The 21,695-nt window shown below is 40.6% G+C and overlaps 1 protein-coding gene across 2 annotated transcripts in view; it reads left to right on the forward strand.

The window, feature by feature from the left end:
- The first annotated feature begins 1,144 nt into the window (after positions 1–1,144).
- Positions 1,145–21,695, forward strand: part of GAS2 (growth arrest specific 2) — a 73,842-nt gene continuing 53,291 nt past the window's right edge. Inside the window, exons 1-3 of one of the 2 annotated variants that reach the window (XM_058026311.1) lie at positions 1,145–1,344; positions 11,601–11,759; positions 19,475–19,599. In XM_058026311.1, coding sequence (XP_057882294.1) covers positions 11,618–11,759; positions 19,475–19,599 — 267 coding nt within the window. In that variant the 5' untranslated portion in view covers positions 1,145–1,344; positions 11,601–11,617. Of the gene's footprint in view, positions 1,345–1,701; positions 1,778–11,600; positions 11,760–19,474; positions 19,600–21,695 lie in introns of those variants that run through there. The other variant, XM_058026312.1, reaches the window with a different exon arrangement.

Raw genomic sequence — 21,695 nt, forward strand, 5'->3', positions numbered from 1 at the left:
TAAAAAATTCCAGACATAACAGTCAAACTAAAGAAAAAACAGAGTTTTATCTTGGATGTGACATTTTCTTTTCTTCTTTTCTTTCCATTTCCACAACTACGAGTCTTGGAAAGGGAGCAATAATAAAAGATAAATGGAAGCAAGAATCAACTCGCTGCCAAGGGCTGTAATACAATACCTCAGCATTTCAAGGGTAAATCAGTGTGAACTGCGTTTGCCGTCCCTCTGAAAAAACGAAGTATTAAACTTCCGTTCAGTCACTGCGGGCTGCTCAAGGGTAGGAAATCGGTGTCAGACAGGGGAAAAAAAAAATAAAAAGAGGGGGGATAAATGAGGGGGGAAAGGGAAGTGTCAAAACAAAACAAAACAAAACCAAAAAAACAAACAAAAAAACCCCCAACCAACTAAAACAGCAACAACAAAACAGACAAAACCCCAACCCAAACAAACAAACCCAAAGCCGGGTTTCCCGAAGAGAGCACCGAGCTGAGCGGATGGAGAGAGGCAGCGCGGCTGCTCCCAGCGCGCTCCGCTGCGCTCGGGCCACGGCGGCGGCTGCGGGGGCGAGCGGGGCGGCGAGTGCGGCCCCGGAGCCCTGCCCGGGCCGGGGGGGAGCCCTGGCTGCCCACCCGAGCTAAGGGGGAGCCAGGCCTGTTCCCCCGGGCCGAGGGGGAGCCCTGCCTGCTTCCCTTCAGCCGAGGGGGGAGCCCTGGCTGTTCCCCCGGGCCAAGGTGGAGTCCTGCCCGCCTGCCCAGGCCAGGGGAGGGAGCCCGGCCTGCTTCCCCTTAGCCGAGGCAGGAGCCCTGCCTGCCTGGGCCAAGGTGGGAGCCCTGCCTGTTCTCCCCCAGCCGAGGCAGGAGCCCTGCCTGCCGGGCCAAAGTGGGAGCCCTGCCTGTTCTCCCCCAGCCGAGGTAGGAGCCCTGCCTGTTCCTCCCCTGTCAAGGTGGGAGCCCTGTCTGCCTGCCGGGCCAAGGGGGAAACCCTGCCTGCTTCCTCCCAGCCGAGGTGGGAGCCCTGCCTTCCTGCCCGCCCCAGCCTAAGCGGGAGCCCTGCCTGCCGGCTCTCCCCTCCCTCCCTGCCAAGGTGGGATCTCTGCCTGCCCTGCCTCCCTGCCAAGGTGGGATCTCTGCCTGCCTCCCTGCCCGCCCCGGCCGCGGTGGGAGCCCTGCCTGTCTGCCCTGCCCTGCGGCGGGCTCGCTGTCAGCCTTGCGGCGGGGCTCTCCGCGCGGGCTCCTTTAAATTGAGGGCGTTTCGTGTGTCTCGCCGGCTGCTCTCGGGTTTAAAGAGAAAGGGGCCGGAGCGAAGCGGGAAGGTGATCTTTGCCCGGCGGCTCTGCGGTGGGGAGTAGGTGCTTTTGTTTCTTTGTTCCCCGTCCCGGGGACGCCGCGGGGGTACGTGGGGGAGCAGACGAGCTGGGCTCGGTTCGGCGGGCACCGCTGGCTGCTGGTGGGGGTCGCGGGGCTTTGGTGAGGGTTTTTCCCTCCCGCTCCTTGCCGTGGGAGTTTGGAAGCATGGCGGAGGCGGAATGAGAGCGTGCGTGGGCGTGTGGCGGAGATCCACGCGAGGCTCTCCCGGGGCTGGCCGCCGTGAGGATGCGGGCTGCTGGCGGGCTGCCCCGGGCATCCCCCGGGGGGCCGGGGATGCGGCGGGTTTGCTTGGTCCTGCCCCCGAGGGGCAGACCTGGGAGCAGCGCTTCCAGCGCTCATGGCAAAGCCATTAGCTCAGCCCGGCTGCGGAGGGGCCCCGAGCAGGACAAACGCATCGGACTCCGCGGCGGGTGAGAGCGGGGCGGGCGAGGAGGGACGGGGGGTGGCTCTTACTCACTGTGCGCTCACCCCTGGCCCCAACCTGTGGTTTATCTTTATGGCTTCTCGAGGCAGCCCTGGGGTGCTGCTGGTGCGAGAGCCGGAGGGCGGGTTCGTGCGGGGCTGCGGCAGCGGCGGGCGGAGGCGGCCGAGCACCCCGGGCGCCCCCGGCCCCTCCGCCGCCCCCCGAGAGCGAGAACCGGACCCTTCTTGTGCCAGAAACCGCTCTTAGCTAGCCCAGGGCTCTGCGTGTCCTCTTCAGGCTCTAGATTCAAATCTCCGGGGACAGAGTTTCGCTTTTAAGAAGGCTCTGTTTCTTCACTAACGTTGTAGGTGTGAGGAATGAAGGTTGCTGTTATCCAGGATTGCTGTGTGCATCCCCGTGCAATGGTGACATCTGAGCCTGCTGGCTCTGCACGCTCTGTTTCTTCATTAAGGTTCTAGGTGTGAGCAATGAAGGTTGCTGTTATCTGGGATTGCTGTGTGCATCCATCCCAGTGCGGTGGTGACATCTGAGCCTGCTGGCTCTGCACGCTCTGTTTCTTCATTAAGGTTCTGGGTGTAGGGAATGAAGGTTGCTGTTATCTGGGATTGCTGTGCACATCCTGGTGCAGTGGTGTTATCTGCACGCTCTATTTCTTCATTAAGGTTCTGGGTGTAGGGAATGAAGGTTGCTGTTATCCAGGATTGCTGTGCGCATCCTGGCTCAGTGTCATCTGAGCCTGCTGGCTCTGCACACTCCTGGGGGACTGCAGCTCTTGGGACAGCAGGACGGATGCATTGCAGGCTCCCCAGTGCACTTTGAACATACTTCTGACATTACTCTGCAGTGAAAAATGAACGAATTATTATTGGTTTTCCACGTGCATGATGTATTTTTTGTTTCGCTGCAAAGTGGATGCTGTGCCAAGTGTAACATTTGATGAGGGTTTCGTGACGTGGATTGTGATTTAATAGGAAGTTTCTAAATAGGACATTCCTGAATTCATTCTGTATGGTGCCATGAGCCATCTTTCAGGATTATACTGCCCTTGTTGGAACCATGGTCAAACTTATATGAAGGTGGTGAAGTGCTGAAGAGTCAATACTATCCTCGAGTTCTAGCTGCCACTTACTTTATCCTGCTGGCTTATTTGGTCACTTTATTTATTTTACCTACAGTCTTATTTAAATTGGCACACTCACTATGCACAGTACCTCTTCAACTCCACTTTACACCTCTCAGCTAAACTTAACACTAATTTCAGGACAGGATTTAGAGATGGAACATCATAATTAAAAGCAAAGCTGATGATTGGAAGTCAGCTTGTAGTACTGCTTAGTGTCCTTACCACAAGAGACACTTTTGCTCCTTGAGAGATGTGATATGTCAGTTTAAATATGTATTTTTTTTTCTAACTGGTGGAGGTGGAAAATTTTGTACTAATTTTTAATGACTATTTTGCTTAGACAATCAGAAGAACATATAATGAGAGCCATGCAAAGAGGAATCAACTTCAGAGGTTTTGGACAGTGTTAGGAATCAGGCTCAGTTTCCAGAAGTTATAATTTTATGAGCGAGTAGACATTGAATGTTCCTAAAGTTTTGCTTCAGGAGCATTCAGTTTGTCTGTGTGAGAAAGACTTTCTGCTTTCCTTTTGGTAAGGGAGACATTATCAAGGCAATGAAATTGTTTCTAGTAGGCATAGTCCTGAGAATGTCTAGGCTTCAATGATTAGAGCAGATTTTACAGTGCAGTTAACTTTGTTTTGCTCTGGCCTCAGACCAAGGGCCTTACAGGTATAAAGTATTGGTAAGCTCTTGTGCCAGGCTCTCCATCCTCCCCCCAAAGTGCTGCACACACTTGTAGTGGGTATTCATAATGTAAAGGACAAAGGCTTCTTGTGATTAAAACTTACTCTATCAGTGTAGATCACATTTTGATGCAAGCCATGAAAAATTCTAATTGATTAATGAGTTTCAGATGGTGGTTCCCCTTCAGTGCCCCTCCCCCTGCTCCTAATGTACAGTGTGTTCCAAGTTAATCTGGGAAAACTCGGAAACCTCGGGCTAAATTGGTTGTGGTATCTTTTATAAGGATAATAAAATATCTAGAAAAATTAAATTTCCTCATAAGGATATGCTGCTGCATTTGTCAGTTTGTGTTTTATCTGCTTGTTTATAGTAGTGGGCAAAGTAAAGATTACATGTAAGATACCTGTGTGATAATGCAGATAAGAATGTTGTTTCTTATAGAAGGGAAAGCTCTGCAAATAGCTCTTGAAGAGGAAATATGCAAGGTAGTAGCAGAATGACTTTAAAAATGATTGTGTTTGTGTTTATGTATGTAAAAGGACAAAAAGGAGAGTGATTACTCTTCGGTAGCAAACTGGAAATAGAAGGTGGTAAAAACTGACTAGGTAACATCTAACAGTGAGTGGCAAGTCTTGGGTTTTTTCTTACTGTTTCTTTTAGTCCATTTTTAGCGTTTGAAGAAAAGGAGCTTTCACAGTTTCATTTGGGAAAGTCATTCCACTGTGTAGCAGATCTCACCATGGGGAACAGTTTCCTGACATTAAAGAATGAAAAGTTTTTAGTTATTTTTGTGGCTCTCAAAGGAAAGCATTCATATATCTTTTTTTCCCCCCCTCTTTCTGCATGTATGTGTGTATATACACATATGTGTGTATATGTGGAAAAACAAGAGCAACCTTTAGTCTGTGAACTGATGTTATACTCTCCAATTCTGAAAAATATGTCAACTCTGAGACAGGAAAACTGAAGTAAGTTTTAAAATGTGAATGTATTTATCCTTGTTTCTGCCATGTCTATAAAACTGGCACTTGATGATGTGAAGGTGGTGATTGCAATATGGGTCCCAAATTGTGGGCAGCTTCGTTTCTGCTTGCACAATTATGCATTTTGTTCTGCAGCTCACTCTGTTTATGAACACTGAATCTCAGCCCTTTTTTGCACTCAGCTTGCTGTTGCAGTTAGGGAATGCTGCATGCAGTCCATTTAAACTGCAGTAAAAATTCAAAAGTTCTGTTCTTTTCCATCTGCTTGAGGTGATTAGAGCTAGCAGGGAGATCCAGCAGAGACCCTTGCCAGATACACTCGTGAGCTCTGTTCTGGCTTTTGATCCTGTGTCTCCTCTCTCCTTCCAGGCTGGCTGCTTTCCAGTAGCATTACCTTCTCCCTGAGACAGCAGGAGATTGTCTGTATTTATGGCTGATACCCCTCTGTCAAAGCCAGTGTACAGGCCAGTGCTCAGGTTCCAGCTCCTTCAGAGAAAGCCTTGCTGACCTTGTCTGAGTTGTGTCTGTTTCCTCTGTCACTCACAGTGAAGCAGTTGCACAGTTGTGTGTGTGATGTTTAGTTCCTTCTGGTGGCTAATGTGCTTCTTCACTCATGTTATAACAGATTTCATTGCACGAGCTCAAATCCTGATCAGATTTATGGAAAAGAGTCTTTGGACCCAGGGTCTGAGGCAGAGTTATGACACCTTCTGTTCCAGCAGTTCAGCTTTGCAGAGCACTGAGCTGGCATATGTGCAGGTGTCCTGGGTGGCTCCGGTTTGGCTGCCAGCTGCACAGAGCCAGTCACTGACCCTGCCTGCTGGGCAGCAGTGCCCAGTTTGGGGCCAAGCCTGATGTCTGTCACAGTGTCCCTTCAGCTGCTATGTCAGCTCTTCTGCTAAGGGCACATCATGTGGCACCTTTGCATCAGAGGTGATTTGATTGGTCACTGCTGCAAGTGCAGACATTTGCTTTGTGACAGATTTCCCCCCCTTCATACACACTTTTAACTTGTTTTTATTGTTTTCTAAGTGAATGCAAAGAAAAATGCTTGTTTCACTGGATACTTCACTTCTATGCTAATTCTTAAGTCATGAAGATCAAGTGACTCAGCAAGACTTCTTCATTCCTGACCTGGAAGGATTGTATGTGGGAGCAAGCTGCAGGAAATGGTTCAGGCCCCTTTTTGTTTGAGAATTAATGCACATTTAATTGGGAACCAGGTTGAAGTGACAGTGAAACTCATGTGGTGCAGAGAGCCCTGCATAGCAGCAGCTACTCAGTGTAAGCTGTTATGCATATATGCTGGGACTGGATGGGTAAATTGGAGAAAAAACTTATTGGTTCACATGATTATCTAGCAGTCTGCAGCACATGTATTTTCTCTGTATGTATATCTATGCATACATGCAAGCTTTTATATGTATACAATTTTTCCTCCCTTTTTATACTTGGTTCAAGAAAATAATCACAATTTTACAGGTAAGGAGGGTGGTTGGAATAGGAAAGGGAATTGAATCTGGGGGTCTGCAGCTGAGTGCTTCATTGTGCATCCAGTTTTACTTTCTGGATTAAACAGTCTTTGCCTCCTGTGTGTTTTGAGTACAGTGTATCATTCTTGATTCCTTTTTTCCTACCTGCTAACCCCAACAAAAGCCAGTAGAAGCACAGAAGATCATTTGTTTGATTCTCATTGCTTTCACCTGATGATCACTGATAACAATCATCAGATAGTGTAAAGTTACTCTGCTGGCAAAATACAAGCAATGAACTGCAATAAACAGATAACTAAATGCACTACTGTAGAGCAAAATAGAAACTTCACTGTTCAGTAGGAGCAAGCAGAGAGAAACAGGACCTTTTAGTGTGTTGAATCTGATACACATTTCTGGGTGTACTGTAAACCATCCCACACTGAATTCTTCATCTAGACAATGAGGCTAAGAATTTGAGACATCATCCTCTCACTGAGAGAGGCTGAAAAAAGGGTTTGTGCTACATAAATATGAACTGTAACAAAACAGGATGAAAAGTAGTCAAAGACTGTTCCTCATCTACATTCTGAATAGTAGGGGAAGCAGTTGCTTTAAAGCATTTAGAGGTAAGTTTTGAAATGCTTCTGCATATCACGTCAGCCTCAGCAGTTTACAGAGAAGTGTAACATTCTGTAAAATATTTGTCATGTTTGTGTTGGCTGGTTTTAAACAGCTGTATATGTGGTGACTTGATGTTGCTGTTAGAAAATAGTGAGATTAGGAAACCCAATATGTTTTGGCTCCTTGGTTCATACTTTGTCTGCCAAAAGGAAAAGGATGAAATATTTGTTTGGGCCAGATACTTGCCTCAGCTGTAGTGATGTATCCTTAAAAGCTGCTGTCCACCTCTGATGCAAGTTGGTCCGTCCCTCTGACCTCACTGAGAAATTGTCAACAAACTTTTCTTCAGTTCACTAAAATTGAAATATATGAAGAGATTTGAAGGTATCTGAGTGATGAAACAGGGGCCTGGCCTTCACCACAGGGAGAATCTTCATACAGATCTTGAAGGAGCTCAGTATCCATTGCTGTCACCTTCACAGAACTCTCACATTTTGGCTTCTTCGTGGATCCCAGCTACTGTCTGATGAAGTTCTGATAAGTATCTAATAAATACAATTGATGAAGTAGCTGAACCACTTATTGAAACTTGGGTACTTCAGTACTGAAGTATTGTGAAGGCTTAAGTTGAATTTAACAGGTTCAGTAGCAATCAGTGTTTGCATGAAGGATAATTCAGAGCTGGAAAGTTTCTGATGCTTGCAGGTTGATAACTGGTCTCCAGTATAACTTGTAGAGTTTGTGACAGGAGATACTCTGCTCCTTGGAAGCTGAGTCTTAATTTTTAATAATTAATTTTAAAAGTCCAAGGTAGGAATTTTGTGGATTTTACTGAAGTGTAGGGCAGTTTTTCAGAAAAGTAGTGGAGAAGTGAAAAATTTTGGGTTTATTTTGGAAATGAAATCGAAGAAAATTTACACAGAGGTAAGGTTGGCTTGTATGTGATTTATTTGTGATTTTTCAGGCTCTTCATCAGTATTAACTTTGTCATTCCTCAGTCCTCACCTTGCATGCCTACTTCACAAATTAGTGCGTACATTATCTTCATTCAGGGCTTTATTTCAAGCAGACCTAGTCCCAGTATAGAGATGCATTAATCAATTTCACCTTCTAGAGTGAAAATGATCAATGCATCTCTATATTTCTGTCTCATTTTCACCTTTATTTTGTCGCCTGTCTGTCTGGCTTTTGTTATCTTTCCAGTTTCTCATTCCGAGGATGGGTCTTATGAAAACCACCTTAAACTCAGAATACCCTTCCTGTCTTTCTTTTTTCTTCTTACTTACCAGGGTTACTATGAGACTGAAGCACCCTTGCATCCTCCAACATCTTTGTTCTCACACTTTTCTTCCCTGAATGTGTCTCAAAAGTTTCCTGGGACTTTACACAGCCTGATTGCTGAGTTAGGTCAATATGAAATATACTTAAAGACAATGCTGTATTTTAGAGAAACTGAAATAACATCCCTATCCCCCCAATTCTCTACTCTGCACTTCCACCAAAACAAGCCTGAAATGTAAATATACTGCAGTCCTTCTTCCACAGACACTTGTGGAAACCCAGGCTGCTTCCATGTAGCTGTTTGAGAAGCCTTCCTTCTGTTTTATCTTGTCTTAAAGAGATGTGTCTTTGAGACCATGGAATTCTTCAGCCCCACCAGTGTCAGCAGCCAGTGTTGTGTCTGGATGACTGTCAGCCATCTCATAATGTTGGGGATTAATTAACCCATAATTAGCCCAAGGTTCCCATGTAGAGCACTTCATATCCATGGTCCTGGAAGTGATGAAGTGGGGTGAAAGAAAAGGGGATTGCCTGTTGTTTTCTTCTTCACAACCCAGCTCAGTGTGTGTTTGCCAATTTTTACCCTTCTATTAGAGCAGACCCTGCATGGAGTTTCCTGATTAATATTGCTCTGAGCATCCCTGAAATATAAAATAACAATACATTTGGGTTGGAAGGCACCTCCAAGTGTCATCCAGTCTAACTCCCTCCACAAAGTATGTATGAAATGTGAAATTATTCCTAGTAAAGTGGTGCAGGGTATAAGTGGTTCCTTTAGTGAAACAGTTCTGCTTTTTCTGTTGTATTTTTCCAATTTATATGTAAAGAGAAACAAATTGCAGGATTTTCCCAAATATTTAGATACATACACTCAGGAATAAGAATTCTCTCTCTTTTCTTTTTTTTTTTTTTTTTTCTTTTTTTTTTTTTTTTCTTTTTTTTTTGCATTTTACCACTGTCATTGCAATGGTAATTCAAGAGAAAAAATTTAAAAATTTACTTCACTTCTGGCTCTCACTGTATCATTGGAGGATATAGACATCAGGAAATGGTCAAAATTATTTGAAGGTTCTTTCTGGAAAGCAAGTATGTGATAGATCCTTGATATTTCCCCTATAGTCTTTGATGACAACTGGTGTCAGTTATCTGTCTTGCCTCTGTTTCTATCCAAAATGATTTGAAAGAATAACTTATGTGGTTCTGACTAACATAGAGAAACTTTAAATATACTGTAATTGAAATTCCTTAGCTGTTGGTAGCTTCTAGTGTGAATCCATCCATTTTGAGTGTGACAGTCCAGATTGATTTTTTGCAGAGCTAACAGTCCAAGTCTTTTCCCTCCCCTTCCTTTCAGCCTGCCCTAAATGAACAGGTATGATTTGAATTTAATTAACCAGGAAGCTATAAATCCAAGCTGACATTTTTACAAAGTCAGTTTCACAACAGATCTGTGCATGAGTTAAGTACTTTAGTCTGCTTTAAAATGCTCTGCCTTCAAAGAAACTTTGATACATAAGCATTTTTTTGTTAGAAAAATGTAAAATCTACTCATAATTCAGAAATATGTGTTTATAGAAGAGAATAAATCTTTTTTATGTATGTTTTTGCTTCTCCCCCAGTGAAAAAAGTTGTCTAATTTCAATAAGAAGTATATTTGTAGTGAAAGCTGTGCCTATCTCTTCAGGACTTGGGGTGAGGTACTGTCAAAAAGAGCTTATGCAGACCTTTTTGCCAACATGGAGTTTTGTTACACAGAGTAGGTTAAAAATGCTGAAGTATTTTAATACAAGTACTAAGGTATCCCAAATATCATTACATACATTAGGAAAACTCAGTTACAGCACAATTTTATGGAAAGGCAATTTTAATTTTTTTTTGCATTTAGTAAATACTGTCTTTTTTGACATTGAATTTTGTTTCAGTGTATTTGTTATTTAGGCCACAATGGATAATATAACAAATTCTTCCTTTTTTTCTGCTATCGTTTTTAAGGTCACAAATATCTCTTACCTGGTATGAAAGGCATGTAAAGGACAGAGAGAAAGTGTTTGCAGGTTCATAAATTGAAGGCAGTTGACATGTCTTACTACAATTGGTGTGGAGAGCAGGCAAAGGACTCTTCCTTGTGGGTCTCACAGTCACTTAATGTCTGTCTGGTGCCACCTGTATAAGACCTGGTGTGGTGGTGTTTGAGGTCCCCAGGACGAGGGAGAGATGAGAATCTTGACTCCATGTTTCAGAAGGCTGATTTATTATTTTGTGATATATATTATATTAAAAGGAAATGATATATTAATCTATACTAAGGAAAGAGAAAGGAGACATCAGAAGGCTAGAAAGGAATGAATAATAAAATCTTGTTAAAGATTGACAGTCCGACACAGCTGGCTGTCATTGACCATTAATTAAAAACAATTCACATGCACCTGTTGGTAAACCATATCCAGACCACATTCCACAGCCATCAGATAATCATTGTTTACATTTTATTTCTGAGGCTTCTCAGCTTCTCAGGAGAAAAATCCTAGCAAAAGGATTTTCATAAAACATGTCAGTGACAAGCTTGTGTCTGCTGATTGGTGTAGGCTACAGCCTACCAGGCAAGGAAGTATTTCAGCTCACTGCTACAACTGCTACAAGATTCTTTCAGAGAGGGAAAAAATAACCTTGCACACTTCTGCCCCAGGTGGAGAACTAGCCCTTGAGGCAGAGATAGGTCCAGTGGTTCTAACAGCAGTGGCTCCTGTGACTGACAATGCTTAATACCTCATGTGTTAGAGATTAGTTGTCTTACCTGGAAAGTTTCAGTGAGTCATCGCTGAAGCAGAGGAGAATTTGATAAGTGTGAGTGACCAAGATTAGCTGTTCTGCTGCTTCCTCAAGAAATAATGCTTTTGAGTCAATATATTCGGTGTAGTTTTTCCTTGAATAATTTTGAAGCTGTAGGATAGGCTGTTTCCATTTGCTTACAGCATTTAGTACTTGTTAATAAGTTTGCTGTAGGAGTGCAATTTGGTTGTTGCCGTGTTTTTCCTGGCCATGGTCCAAACATCTCTGAAGCTCTCCAGTTAACCTGAATTGGTATTGGGTGTTGGGTCAGGCATCATAGTGGTTGTTAGCTTTGTGCAAAATGTTTATTTCCATTTGATTTTAATAATTCCTTGCAGATCATTTTGTTGTGTTGGGAACATGTAGCTTGGTGAGTACAAATGAGGTTAACATTTATCTGTATGATTTAATCACTTACCAAAAAAAAATTCCATTAACAAAACAAAGTTTTGGTCACTGGTGTGTATGACCATGTGTAAGATCCACCTCTGTTTGTCTGATACCTGATTTCTCAGGCACATGATTACTGTTGTTGTGATTGAATCTCAGAATGGTTCAGGTTGGAAGGGACCTTAAAGACATCTCATTGCAGCCCTTTCCCTTCCCTACCATGGCAGGGACACCTTCCACTGGCCCAGGGTGCTCAAGGACCTGTCCAGCCTGGCCTTGATCCCCATTCCAGAGATGGGGATTATATTCTGGTTGGGATTATCGTCTACAATTCTAAAAACGGCGCATGTGAGACTTTAATTGGTGTAATGAAGAACTTTTTTTTCTTTTTTCTTTCCTTTTTACATATTTTTGTGAGCAGGGACGAGCGGATAAGCCATGTGCACTGCCCTGAGCCCGAAGGCACGAGGGCCTGGCCTCTCCGACATGCACCAGTACAGCCAGTGGCTTGCCAGCAGACACGAGGCCAACCTGCTGCCCATGAAGGAGGATTTGGCCCTCTGGCTCACAAACCTACTGGGTAAGGTGCAACAAGATGGAATAATTCACATACTGGGCAGTGTGAGAGCTCCTTGCACTGTTAGCTGGGGATTCAGATTTCCTTGTGTATCAAAAATAAAGTTATGATTACGTAGCTAGCATCATGTAACACAAATATTAGCAAGGTCAGAAAAGCTGATGAGTCATTTGCCTCCACTGTATGCTACTCCTACTGTGAGTAGCATAACTGAATATTATACATTCTGTGTTTAATTTTTTTTCAAATTTCCTTGTAATTTTTTTTTTTGCATGCATTTTCTGTACCTGTACCACTAAGATGAATTATACTAATTGCTGCCTTCACCTATGTCTTCCATTTTTACTGATAGGCCTCCTGAAGAGTATGGTGTAGTGACTGTCTTGAGCAGGAGGAACCATTTAATAGCTCTTCTCTGACCAAGTGGTCAAATAATTATAATTTCTGCCCAAGGCAAGGCATGCTGAGACTTGTGGTAGCCTGTGCATAGAGGGGTTTGACCTAGCATAGCTGGGACCTGGAGATTTACTGGTGTGCAGACAAAGCTTGCTGTTGTCAGAAGAGGATGCGAACCAAAATTGAGGGGAAAAAATCAGGTACATATAAAAAAGAGCAAATGAGATTGTCCCTGGTAGGAAGGAAAGAGATGTGCAAATTATTCAAAAAGGTGGAATTTAGAAATTATGAGCTAGGAAATAGTATGTTGTTTGCTGAGAACACTCAGGGAAAAATATTTTTCATGTGATCTCTGTAAATACAGAGGATACTACCAAAGAAATAGATGACTTAGAGAATACCTCATCCTAAAGGACTCATGCCAGTAATTCCTCTCATTAAATAAAGAGAGGAAAAATATTCCAGAAGCTATGTTTACATGAAACTTTAGTTGATGGGATTTTGGAAGAAAATTTGGTGTGCGTGGTTTTGGAGGATTTATTTAATTTAAAATTAATTCTGAAAATCTGTTCTGTTGAGACATGGGCAGTGTCTTGTCATGGCAAATGCTGTAGTTAAACCATCTCAGTGATATCATACAGTAACAAAGTATATCCAGTGTCTTTCATCAGCTCATTCTGTATTGCTCCATTTCCTCTTTTTTAATAGAAAGAAAAGGAAATATCAGTTATGTTATGACAGATGTCATAAGTACAATGTCAATAGAACACAATATTTTGCAGGTAGACAATACTTATTTTTGAGTTGAGTTATGAATCCACAACTTCAAAAGTGGCAGGTGTTTTAAATGATTTATTTGTATGGTACTTCCATTTAAATTAATGTGTTTTGAATATAAAATTGTCTATGCAAAACCAGAACAAAATTCAGAACTTTTCATTCCAATTATCACAAGACAGTAATCCAAGTGACTATTTTTGAATTGGAAGCAGCACATTCCATTAAGGATTCAATATATTGTTTAAATGTTTTGAACAATGAAGTTTTAGTGATCCACTCAAAAACAAACAGAAGATTGCTTGCAGTTTGTAACAGAGTTCTCTCAGTGATAAATTTAGGAATGAGGTCACTCTTTGAGCAAGAAAGTAGCAACCAGCAGGAGGTTCCGAAATGCCAACTGTAATTAAATATCTGATTTTTCATATGGACACCAAGTTCTGCACTGCAGGACTAAATGGGCACAACCTTCTTTTAATTAAGCAGTGTATACAGTTCATTTGCTTAATGCATCCCCCCACACCTTCTTGCCCCAAGCTCTCCTTTTCTCAGAGTTTGTGCTGATGAATTGAAATTATAGTGTTTTGTTAGAGTGCTTTGAATTCCTATGTAGACATTGTTATTCAAATTAATAATTCAATCAAATTAAAATTCACATTCAAAATAAATGAGGTGTGAATTAAAATAATTATTATTCATAAGAGTATATCAACTCAGAATTCAAATTTTGTTTAATTACTGCATAATTTGGATAAACTTTAAATAGAGAAGGTATGTGTGATGATGCTGCTGTACAGTAAAATAGGAATGAATATACAGCATGCATTGTTCAGCATCCAAAAGGATAGAAGAATATGGAAGGCTTTTGTGTTTGTTTTGGGATTTTTCCTGTCTATGTGGAAGAAATAATGTATTTTGAATTAATGGTCAGTAGATCTTTGCATGCATGGATGTGCAAGTAACATGGAGCAGATAATACTGTATGTATCCACTTCCTAGCTTGCTCCGCCTGTATCTTCTGTGGCTTCATTGTAAGTGGTTTTATTGCAGTTTTCATGCAATAAGATTCCTCAATTCATAAAGGAAATTAATATGCATTTCATTTAATTTTTGCTGTTTTGTTTCATTTATATTTTGTCATTCATCTGTACTAGGACTCAACAAGGACACATAATCTTTTCAAATAAATATAGATTAAAAAATAGTATTTTAGGCAAATACAGGGCTCAAACTCTTTGAGATAGTTTGATCAAGGGATGGTTTTTTAGGAGATTTTTATGGAGAGACAGTTATGTTCTATGCAGTGTTACTGGAAGTTGGCATGGTGTTGGTTTTGCAGCAGCATAGCCTGATGTGGTTCAAAATCAAGCTGGAAAACATGATTGGGATATTGCACTGTATAATATGAATGAAGAGTTTTGATATCAGACAGAAAGCAGAAAAATAGTTAGAATTTGACCTTACCCAATTGATAAATTAGAAAAGTGAGAAACATGGTGCCGCTGGAAAATAACATTGGAAGAACTTTTAATCCTGAGACTTTGCATTTTTAATTTAGCATGGACATTGTTGTGGGGATTTTTGTTTAGCAATCACCAGTACTTTTGTGTGCACTTTGCTAATTATTTTTTGGAACCATGTCAGAGAAACTCGGAGCTTCTGAGAGGACAGTTCATCTTTACAGCTCCATTGCTGAATAGATTTTAGCTGTCTGTACTCTGGGGGATGGAAAAAGGACATTGCAGATGAAATCCATGTGTCAGATAGGATTAACTCATATGATATTGTACCTCAGAGCATTTTCAAAGTGGGACATGTCAGTGTTGTGGTTTGTCTGCTGGAAAGGAAGATTGCAGCCATGGATGTTGTGTCTCCTGTCCTTGCTTCTCTCTGTTGAGCTCTGGTGTCTCAGTCAAGAGTGGCAGTGACAAAGCTAACAAGATGTGTTAGTCTAGCTGATGTACAAATCATAATGATCTCTGAGCCTTGTTTCTATTAGGTACAGAGGTGATGAAGCATTTGGGAATGCTTTCACTTCTGACAAACTCCAAATTTGGTAGATTGTACATGTAGTTACTTTAGTAGAATGTTCTCGTGGACACTGAAAAGTTCTGTTCCACTCTGAGCAAGCTGCATATGGGAATTGGCACACTTGGGCCACAGAACTCTTCTAGTAGAGGCAAAATGGCAATTTGAAAGATTTGCTTGCCTGCTTTACTCTCTAGTATTGTCTTATTTTCTTTTGTGTGTCTGCAGAAGCAGAATGGCTGACAGGAGGAGGAGAGGGCCTCCTCACCACCCTGTAGCTTAGGACACGTACACAGAGATGGTTTTCCTGTTTCCTCTTGGGCAGTTTTGTGAACCTCTAATCTTTTTCCCCATTCCCAGAGTTTATTTACAGGTTGCAGAGGGTTATAATGTCTTTTTGTTCCATCCAGCTTCATTTAGCACGTAGGACTGACTGCACCTCAGGCATATGTTGGGTTCCAGGGTTTCAGTCCTGAGCCCTCTTAACAGAAGAGGGCTTCAGAAGCTCATAGCTGAGGGGCCAGGGAATGCAAGATGCTGAGAAACTGGACATGTAAACATTGAACGTTGTTTGATGCATGTTAAAGTTGCTTGGGTGCAAAAGTGAAGGAGGCTTGGAGGAGAGGAACCAGAGGTGAGGATGTTAGGAGAGGCAGCAAGTTGAAGACAAGGCTAAGTATTTATAAGGCTGAAGGAGGTGTACAGTTTGAAGCTGGAGAATGGTGAGTCTTCTGCAAAAAAACTGTTTCTTTGATTCTGAATTAAATCTGTGTCAGCTTAGTGTTCTTGCTCACCTTGTTGCCTAAGAGCATTCTGTGACAGAATGTGTATTTTCAGCCTGAGTTTGTTCAGATCCATCCAGTGGGAAATACAAGTTTTAATTGTCTGAGTATGAGGACATTCACAGTACTGATACCTCCAGTGATTCTACTGGCACTGATGTATTTTCTTACTTAGTTGAGTTGCTTTATAATTTTCTTTATTATCAGCACGCCTTTGGAATTTTTTGTATGTCCTGTTTAAGGTAAGTAATAATGTCTCAATGCTTTCAAAATTATTTCTCCTACTGTCAACTATTGTAGGGAAGAGAGCAGTCCTGTCAGAAAAGAACCAGTTTTGTATCTGCATAGTCACTGGCCTTGGTTTTCTTTATTTTTATTACATTTTGTGTTCCTGAATTTATATGCCATTTGAATTGAGAGGGTCAGGAGCAATTGTTTCAGTGGGGCCTCAGTATTGTAGATGTTTCAGAGATTCCCTTGAGTGAAATATTTATATTTGTAAACTACTGTTTTTGTGTTACTACACAAAATATACAAATGAAATAGTCCATCAGCAAGTTGTGAGGCTGGAGTCAGTCTTGCCCTGTAGTGATTACCCCAAGTGTGACAGAGGAATTGGCTAGATTTGGGTACCTGGATCTTTAGGTCCATCTCTTCTTCTGAAGACTCTGCATGTCTGAGACTTGTAAGGAAAACTTTATCTTCAACCTCTTGGGCACACACCCAAGGCATGAACTCTCCCATTATATTTTCATGGACCTCCAGTCTGGTTTTATGAGGTCCCCCAGCACTGGGTGACCTTACAGACAGTTGCTCACAGTTTGCAAGTGGTGGGTGTTCAGGTGCAGCTGTTTGACTTTTTTGAGGGGACTTTTTCTGGTGGTTGTGGTAAAAGAGAGGGTAGGCAGCCCTTGAGAGTTATCTGAAAGCCTTCATATTCCTGGATTTTCTTCTCATACTTGCAGTGTTGTTTTTTTATTATATTTAATGTTATTACCATTCTATAAAAACATCGCAACTGCTTTCTGGTAATTATAGGGGGAGTTGTACATTTTTAATGGAGTTTGATGTTTTTTCCATACAAATACATGGAGCAGTTTTTTTCCTCAGGTTATGAACATTACTCTTACTTGAATCAATACATTTCTACTGTTAAATATGTCAGCATGTCTGTTTCAGCAAAGAAATGCCACCTTATGAAGCCATAAAATACTGAAACTGAAAGCTGACACCTAATATACTTTTCATTGGAGACAGATGTTCAATGCAAAACTCATTCTTTCAGATTTCATAAAGGCAAATAGAACTCAAATAATCCAGTTTAGTGTACAATATGCAGTGACCAACTGCTAATGCAATTCAGCACTTAAAATAATATAAATATATTGTTCAATAGCAGAAGAAGATAAGCAAATTTTTTTTATATCTCTGTAAAAAGAAAATATCGTTAAATAAGTTTTAAGGGTTTTATAACATTCTATTATTATGAAATGATGCATCTATATATCATAGGACAGAAGAGATATATAGAATGTGGGAGGGGTTTTTTGTGTTTGTAAGAAAATTGTGTTGCAAAACAAAATAAAAATTCTTAGTCTGTTAAAGATACTTGAAATAATTTTTTTAGAAGAGGAGTGTATTATAAAAGTAATACTCAAGCAGTTCCTGAAGCATAGTTATTTTTAAAATTTAGCTTTCTAGTGGCTTTAGATCATTTTATAAAAATGCTAATGGGGCAAATGGAAAAATATGTAGGCTGGAATGGTGGCAAAATATTTTGAGATGCTGAGCTGTTGAGGTTTTTTTATGTCTGGGCTATTATAGTTTCATTTCTGGCTTCATTTAATCTGGAGATATGGCAAAAATATTATCAGTTAGGCATAAGCTAGCTCTGCCTGTCTGCAGTGCTGCTGCTGCTCCTTTGCCTGGAGAAGTCATTTATGCATACAGGAGCTATAAAGTGGGCGACATGGCAAACAGAATCAAGTGGGAATATAACAGAGAAAGTCTTCATGTTAAAAAGGTATTTCTGAAGTAAAATGTGATAGAAAAAAACAAGTTTAGCTTCAATGAATAACAGAAGTGTGCTGTATCTGAAGATGGTTTGCTGCAACAATCTTTATTGTTTTTATCTTAACCTACCAAACTGAAAGGAATCACATTTTGGGTTTTGCCCAAAAGTTGCTGAAGTATGTCAAAGTTTTCAGACAAAGGCGTAGAGAAGTCAGCTTTCCTAAAATCTTTTTAAATCTTTTTAATCAGCATTTTTTAAATCTTACTGCTTCATAATGCTGCTCTGTTCAGTATTGTGACATGGAGTATCAGGTTACAATGTATAAGCAAGAAGTTCTTTACTAATGTGTATACTTCACATTTTTGTTACTTTTAAATGTCATTTTTTCCCCTCTCTTCTTAGCGAAAAAGATATGGGAAAGATTCACTTTTCCTATTTTGCTTGACAAGAAATTGCAGTGAACATTTTCTAAACAGATTAATATTTTCACTTTCCAGACATCTCATGAAAGCAGGACTGGGTGTGGATGGGATGAGAAACCAGTCTCACTTCAGTTTTTAAATATTCTTATTTTTTCTTTTTTGACACATTAGACTGTTGTTGTTAATGCATGCTGTGTAACAGCCTATGAAAAATGAGTTAGTAGTGTTATTTCCTAAATGGCATATTTACATACTGGATAGAAAAAATGCTGTCGTAATTGGAAGAACAAGAATTATTCCTTGATGTTCTCTTGATAAGAGTGGAAGTTAAAAGGGCTGAAAAATACAGCAGCTCACCAACATAGTGTACAAAGTAAAGGGAAATATTTTGGTAGAAATGTGAAAATGAAAAACCTTCAATAGGAAATAGGAATATTTTTAGTGAAGATTATGTTGAGATCCTGGAAGTGAGTCTGGGATGGTAAATAATTCCCTTCCCATCTGGGGTCAGCATGCAATCTCCTCATGGCACATGTGATCCCCTCTTCCAAGGGGATGTGATTTCATTTTTATTTAAGCTTGTCTGGCCTGCTGTAGAAGAGGGGACAGTTCCTGGCAGCTGAAGTAATGCCATATAGCCTGATATGAGGATTGATATAGTTTTAAAGCAGGGTATTTTAGGTGTGTTCTTTTAGTGAAAATTTTGATCTGTGTGGCAAGTAGATGTATAACATGAAATTGTACTCTCTGTTATTTTGTTATGTACCTAATTTCACTTCTGGAAAAGAGCATTCATAGGAGCATTGCAGTCACAGCCTTCTCTGCTTCTTGCAGGATCAAGATTTAAGAGTCTACTAAAAATATGCCACCCTTTCCTTTTTGACATGGTTTTCTACTTCTGTTACAAATCAACTCTTAGCGATTCATGCTATAACTGCCCACGCACACTGGTGTAAACCATTTTCCTGCTGTACTCTCTCTTTTAAAACATTATGGTCAAAGCAGTGCATCTTCATAAGTAAAGTGAAGTAAACAGGGTTGGATATGCTAGAACTATTTTTCAAATATCATATGCCTTCCCAAAGAAATCATGGGGTTTTTTTAATAATTTGCTGTATATCTACCAGTAAAGTAGTATTGAGGTTATTCATAAAATATTCAAAGTAATGCATGTTTTTCAGTTAAAGCTTTTTTCACTTTGGTTTTTTTTTTTTTTTTTTTTTAATTTATCTTTTTACACAAATGCAGTCTATACCACTGCGTGCTTTCTGCCATGTTAACTTTCTGTTTGATGTTCAGGTAGAGAAATAACAGCAGAAACCTTTATGGAGAAATTGGATAATGGTGCCTTGCTTTGCCGGCTAGCTGAGACCCTGCAGGAAAAATTTAAAGAAAACAGCTTTGATGCAAACAAGCCTGCCAAAGTAAGTGTTGGTCTACACTCTAGCATGTAATACCAGTATCTGATGTACCCCACCGTTTTGGTCCTGAGGGTTTTTTTTAACAGTTAAGAGGTTTTATATGTGGAGATTCTCCAAATGGGTGGGGAGGAAATTGCTCCGTGTAGAAAAATTGCAATATGAAATTGATGGAAATAATGTTTATTTGGTATTTAAGTATCTATGCAAAGCAGTTACTCAAAAATACTTGTAATATGTGGAGAATAAGAGTAAAACAGATCTGGCAGTGGGATGTGGTAGGCAACAGTGAAAATATGATACTTGTATTTATTTTCAGGGGGAGTATTAAGTAGCTGTGGGAAGTGTCTTCTCCTCTAAGAACAGCTCCAGGGAGACCAATAATAAAACTCCATAGTTAGTTTTGGTGCCTTGAGTTTAAAGATCCTATTGGTGTACCAGGAAGAGTTTCAGTAAAGAGTTGAAGGAATTATATGGAAAATGTGAAACTTAGAAGATACTTAGGGGTTTTGGAAGGATCTGCTTAAGGACTTGTTTGAACACAACCTTGCTTTAATTTAAACTATTCTCAAGGGACAGTCTTATTGGGAAACATTCAAGAGTGCAGCAAGTTCATTTCTTGGAGAAGTAGAATTAAATGGTTGACACATTAACACATTCAATATGAAACTGTTCTTATATTTTTGGTTGCATTCAGGTACATCTTCCTTGAAAGCTAAAACAGGCAAATAAAGAACAGGTAGAAAAGAGGCCAAGAACAGAAATCACATAATGCATTTTCTGCTCTTGATGTTTCATAACTTGTGTATAGCAGAAATTACATGGCATAAATTTTACCAGCTAGTCTGAGAACTGACAGTCTTGTGTCCGTTGCACCTGTGTAAGTTGTTTTTCTTGGTTCCAAGTTCATAATTGTTGATGTAGAAGAAATTGCCTGTCGTATTTCCTAGTTTAAATTATAATCAGGTCTTCTTTAGCCGAAGTATTGGGTGGCTTTGAAGTTCCTCTTCATAATATGGTCTGGCTGGCCTTCACCTAAGTGTCATGGTAGTTTTCAAATGAGAAAACACACAAGGCAGTCTTTTTGATTGAGCCTAGGGACTAGCTAGGCAGAAGGAAGAGTTATTGTACTGGTTTTTGTGTTCTAACTTACATTAGAAGGCAATTAGACATTTGCAGTCCCATATGTGGTCATTATTTAGATTTGTTGGTCTTTATTTATCAGGCTGGTACAACTGACAATGCATTTAAAAGGAAAAAATCTACCTCACTGCTATTTTCTCAATGTATGTTATCTCATACTTAGTTACAATTCAAAGACATGGCAGAATAATAGATTTTTATCATTGTATACTATTAGGGAGTTATTCATCCTTTCAGATTTCAATTCCCTGTATAGCACTCTTGGGCAATAGGACGAGTATTCACGGTGAGAAATCTGACTTTGTCTTAAAGGAAGATGATATATCTTGCTCTGATTGATATGTACTGCTGATCATGAGTTCATTGTGAAGCTCTTTGGGACTGTCTGGCCAGCTTAGCAACAATAGCAACAGATTTAAGAAGGCATTAAAAGCTAATATTACATGCACTGATTCATCAGCTTTTTGCCATAATTCCCTAAATTCATATTGCAGTACTCTACAAAATAACAGAGGTTAAATCCTATTGCTTCTGGTTTAATAGCTTGTGCAATAAGTTTCAATTCCATGTCAGTTTTGCAGTTGGTTTGTTAACTAAACTGTATCATTCCCTTTCTTATTAGTGAGCATTGACCTGCCTTCAGACTTCAGGAATCCCCTAGGCCAGCATCAGCTATTTTGAGTGTGGAGTAAATTGGGAAAACAGACGTTAAAAAAGTTCCCAAAATATTGTGTTTTCCAGATCTGGAAGGAAGATTGTCATGTTGACATCAACAGTTCCTTTTTTTGTCATGTGGAAACACTTGTGGATACTGGGGGCAGTTTCAAAATACATAGGAAATTAGTGGTAATGTGACTTTGGGGATAGAGCTGTAAGAGACTGAAAAGGAGATTAAAAGGATTGTGATGAAGAAGTCGTCTTCTTTCCTTAAGAGTCAGAGGCAGGCAAAAAAAGCATAA

The sequence above is a fragment of the Melospiza georgiana genome, chromosome 6 (assembly GCF_028018845.1).
Source record: "Melospiza georgiana isolate bMelGeo1 chromosome 6, bMelGeo1.pri, whole genome shotgun sequence".
Taxonomy (NCBI): domain Eukaryota; kingdom Metazoa; phylum Chordata; class Aves; order Passeriformes; family Passerellidae; genus Melospiza; species Melospiza georgiana.